The sequence below is a fragment of the Aplysia californica genome, unplaced genomic scaffold, assembly GCF_000002075.1.
Source record: "Aplysia californica isolate F4 #8 unplaced genomic scaffold, AplCal3.0 scaffold00184, whole genome shotgun sequence".
NCBI classification, from domain to species: domain Eukaryota; kingdom Metazoa; phylum Mollusca; class Gastropoda; order Aplysiida; family Aplysiidae; genus Aplysia; species Aplysia californica.
In genome coordinates, this window is record NW_004797454.1 from 437,456 (window position 1) to 442,283 (window position 4,828).

The window sequence follows — 4,828 nt, forward strand, 5'->3', positions numbered from 1 at the left end:
AATTAAATTTTTTTTGTTTTGATGTCTAGTTATTTGTGTTTTTGTTATGTGCTTATCGTGAACAGTTTGGTTTGGAAATTTTTTTTAGCGATGTAATAAATGTTGTGATAGATGTTTGGTATCCCTGACCATTACCAGGTAAAATTGCTCTTGTGACTCCTTGTTTGTTTGATTGAAGAAAATACTGAACACTCTTGCAATTTGCTTTTGGCTTTGAAATTTCTTTGTAAAGTTTTCTGAATGGCTTTATTTTATCTAGTTTTCGCTATGACACTTGTTCACACACTTCGTCTTTCTTTGGTTAATGCAAAATATACACTGGAAGGCGCTCAAACTGAAATCTGCTGGACTGCTGGGATTTCTTTGGTTTAGCTGGGTTTTAGGTTTAGAGAGGTTGCTCAGATAAAAGTTTAAAAAATCAAGGATTATAATTTCTTGCGGTTGACTGCTGTTTTCGGATTAACCTTGTTTGGTTTATGTGAACTTCTCTGTATATTTTTACGTCATTAATTCTGTAATGGTATCAGTTGAGTTGCACATACTTCAGTCACCACTTTATTCTGTCGGGTTACTTAAACACCACATGTGTTGTTCATCCACAGGCGTCCAATTTATGGAATGTCATCACACAGTATAAGCCCATTCTTGTGGAGCCGAAAGGAAAAGCTGCATTCAACGAGGTATGTTGTAACTGCGTGTGAGGTGTAATAGGAAAACAATGTTCTCTCTTGGTTAGGGCTGTTTTCTTGTATTTACATTGTAATTCGACTTTTTTTGTACCTCAGCTCAGTGTCGTTTGTTTTAGCTCAGTTGCTAATGATTTACAGTAGATGTGTCAGCAAAATATCATTCCTTTCACTGTACTTTGAGAATTTTCCTTGGTTTTCTTTGCTTAAATGATAGGAATACGGTATTTCAGGATCTTAGTTCCTTTTATGTCTTTATATTCTTTCTCTTCAAGGTGTATTCTTTAGCTGTTACTCTGTTTTTGGTATATGTACTTATAAGTTTTAGAATTATTTCTGCAAATACTTTTCTTGTTTCTTTTTCACAGGCAATGATTGAATTTTATGACAAAGTTCATGACCCTGCCCTCAGTGGTGCCATCTTCATGGCTGTATGCAGAGGAAAGGTAGGAATACAGCTTCATTTGTGTATTTTCTTGTTCATTTCTTTTTTTTTCCTATGTTTTTCGTCATAAATTTCCAGTCTACTTTTGTCAAATGCATTTCGGCAGCGTCGCAACCAAAAAAAAATCTCCAATATTCTTTCTTGCCATGTAGGCTAAAGCAGGGCCAAGCTGACTTCTAAGGACTGCATTGATTTATCTGTAAAGTTAGGTGATCACTTATATAGACGTTGTATCCCACATTTTTGGCCTAAAAGAGTGATTCTTATGGAAAAGTGGCTCCCGGTTTCTTAATGAATATGATAACTCCTACTAGTGCAATCTTGTTCTCCTCTTGTCAACAAAATTTTATCTTACAGATGAACTTTTTTTTATACCATATGAATTGTAATAAATTACTTATTTTTCTATTAAAACTACTGTTCTAGGTCAGTGAAGGACTAGACTTTGCTGACAACAACGGGCGGGCTGTGTTGATCACTGGTCTACCTTTTCCTCCCATATTTGACCCAAGGGTGCGGCTCAAGATGGATTTTCTCAGGGAGAACAAGAAATATTTCAAGGTGATGTATGGTGTGACTGTGTAAAATGGAGTATACTGGTTTGATTCTGTGCAGATTAGTTACCGGACCTACTATTTTCTTTCCTTATCAGTTCCTTAGTTTATATATAATATTCAGTCTTTCTGATGAGCTGCATATTCTTTGGATATTTTAAAGTTGAAATTTAATTTTGATTTTGTGTTTGAAGAAGAGGAAGTGATTCAAGTGACCCAGGTCAACAGCTGTAGGAAAATTCTAAGAAATTAGCAAAACTTACTTAAGTAAGTTGAAGTTTGTTTCTGATTTTGCCGAAACTGATGACCGGAACAGAGTATTTAAAAACGATAGATCATTGGCATGTGCAATTCGCCATTCAGATATTTGGTCGAGAAATGAAGTCTCCCAAGGTTAGCCCTGACAGGCAGGGTCAAAGCAGCTTGCCTCCAAATGGTGAAAATTTTGTCTTGGAGTACTTCTCAAACATATACAATAGTCATACAGGAAGATAGTTTGCTTGACGTGTACGCTTTACTTTCTGTACGCCGTGTCTTAAGTCTAACTTTTTCGTTTGCAAACATGTCAGTTGATACTGATGTTCATATTTTAAAAAATGCAAAATGAGATAGTAATTAAAAATACAGAGAATTTTTGTAAAACAAAGAGTGGTAAAATATTAATGTCATTTGTTTCTTTCAGGGTCTGGACGGCAACGCATGGTACAAACAACAGGCAACAAGAGCAGTGAACCAAGCCATCGGTCGTGTCATTCGCCACAAAAAAGACTATGGGGCTATCATACTCTGCGATACCAGGTTTAACTGCTCTCTTATCTCTTTTTCCTTTTTATGTGGTTTATTTGATAAGTCCGTGGTGGACTTGGTAAATGAAAAAAATTGTTATATTTCCTATTTCAGTCATTGAAAGTTAGTAAATCTACTAATGTAAAGTTGCTTTGTAACACCGCCAGTGAACTGGCTGTCAGAGGTACACATTATACACGACGTATGGCACCCACTTGGCAGCTGCATTGTAGAAGTCTCTCTTTCTCGTACACATTTGTTCATGATGGCCACATACAGGAAGCCTGACGACGATCGCATCAAGTCTTGGACAAAGGATATAACTCATTATAATATTATTCTTTATGTAGTCATGGCAGAATCTCTTCCCTTGACGCTGTTCAGTTGGTGTTATTCAACAAAGGACAGTTTTAAAATTGTTAAAATACCGGGTTAACAAAGTTTGACTGCTTTTTCTTATCCGCCGCGTGCAGTAGAGTGTTGTTTCATGCTAAATATATTCATGGGGCATTGAGTGTTGAAGCTTATGTGATCTGGTCTACAACCTTCTGAGTTTGCAGGATGCTGTTGTGAAAGAATTTTAGTGACATAATACAGTTTGTAGATGGTCTGCACTTTCCTCCTGCATTTATGGTCTAAATTGTCATGTTTGTTGGTTTGTTTTTTTTCTCCTATAAAAAGGGGAATACTTTCTTTGCTCGCACAGGTTTTCTTCTGAAAGCAGCAAGAATTCCTTACCAAAGTGGGTCCGAGGCCATGCCCAAGTCTATACAAACTTTGGCCCAGCTCTCCGAGATGTGATCAAGTTCTTTAAAGATGCAGAGAAGGCTGTGAGTGTGTGTGTTCAAGATGTACATATTTGAGACTAATGGCTAGTTGCTTTGCTTATAGTGTTGCAAGGAGTAATATATACTGTTCCATTCTTGGGTTTACATCTGTTTTATTGTGAGTACATTTTCTTTGCACTGTAATCATTACTTGTTTTCTTCCTTACATTATTTTAGCGCGCGCTCATATAACCTAATGCAGTTGCGAGTGCCGTAAAACACTTACCCCCCAAAAATGATTTCAGCAATGAAGCTATGTATGTTTCTAAAACGTTATTTTCATTATTCTCCTGTTGTTTATACAGAACAATAGTATCAGTTAATGTTTTCCAATAACACATTTTTTATTGTTTAATTTTGTTTCAAAGTGGCAAATTGTTGAAGAATGATCATAGTACTATTTGTATGAATTTGTTGCTAGTTTTTATAGGCTTTCTGCTGGCTACTTTCTTATCTCTGTTGTTTCCTCTTTGTTTTGCCATGCACATCATGAGTTTCATGGCTTTTATGTCTCATACTCGTTAGTGATTGTGAGAACATTTGTTCCTTACACTCTGCAGTTTCCGTTATTATATTCCCAGTTTACAACAAGTTTTCCAGTGTTTGTTTGACTCTCAGGAATGCCATTTTTTTTAGTTATTTCCGTTATTTTCACTAAAAGAGAGGCTATTATTGTAAGCGTTTGTTTTTTAACTCAATTTTTGTTGTGTCTAGTAATTGTCCTTTTGTTTGTAAATGAGACTTTGTAAATTTTCGGGAACTTTCACAAAATACCAGTGGCATCCCTGGATTTTTATGCTGTTTTGTTCCTAGAAATATGTGAGCAATGTGCTCTTGAAGTTATATCTAGTTGCAAAATCAACTTTCAATCTATGAAGAAAGGAAACAGAAAAAAAAAAATTTACACCGCAACCCCTAGCAACTCCTGCCTCTGATAAAGTATTTTTTGTTCTGTTGGTGTCTAGTATCCGTTGCTTGTTGGGGTGGCTGGATCTCATCCTGGCAGAAGGTCACATATGGGTCACGATGAGGAAGGCGGGGTCATCAGCGGTGCATGCTTTGAGCCGAGCTTCTCTCGCAGGTCAAACGGCAAAGGTCATCTGTCAGTGGAGTACGAGCCTGCCAGTAGCGTTGCCTGTCATATACCTGGCCTGAAGTCTTCTGATGGTATGATGTTTTTACCTTGCGTATTATCTTTTTCTTACACTTGTCTTATACTCTTGATCTGGTAGGACAATTTGAATTAGATGCATTTGCTAGTCTAGTCAACTGAATTTTTATGTGGTTCAGATGCTATGGCTTATTTCAAATTTTTCATCACGAAGAACTGTGTGTCCTGAGTAATTTTGCTTGTTTTTAATGTGTTCAGGAACAGTATTTGGTTTGTTCATGTGTCAGTATAAACTCTAGCATAACGTTAACAGTACAGTGAAATCGTTCTGCCATGTCTATGACATGAATTTAGTTTTCTTGCTAAATTACAAGCCTTGTTCGTCCACTTCAGGAGGTAGTGTGCACCCCCCCCCCCCC

The 4,828-nt window shown here is 36.8% G+C and overlaps 1 protein-coding gene across 3 annotated transcripts in view; it reads left to right on the forward strand.

Annotated features, from left to right (window-relative positions):
- Nucleotides 1-4,828, forward strand: part of LOC101853853 (regulator of telomere elongation helicase 1) — a 42,727-nt gene that overhangs the window by 23,436 nt on the left and 14,463 nt on the right. For all 3 annotated transcript variants that reach the window (XM_035969798.1, XM_035969800.1, XM_035969799.1), the window contains exons 21-26: nt 603-680; nt 1,055-1,132; nt 1,558-1,692; nt 2,368-2,483; nt 3,178-3,301; nt 4,264-4,465. In XM_035969798.1, the coding sequence (XP_035825691.1) occupies nt 603-680; nt 1,055-1,132; nt 1,558-1,692; nt 2,368-2,483; nt 3,178-3,301; nt 4,264-4,465 (733 nt within the window). The remainder of the gene's footprint in view (nt 1-602; nt 681-1,054; nt 1,133-1,557; nt 1,693-2,367; nt 2,484-3,177; nt 3,302-4,263; nt 4,466-4,828) is intronic.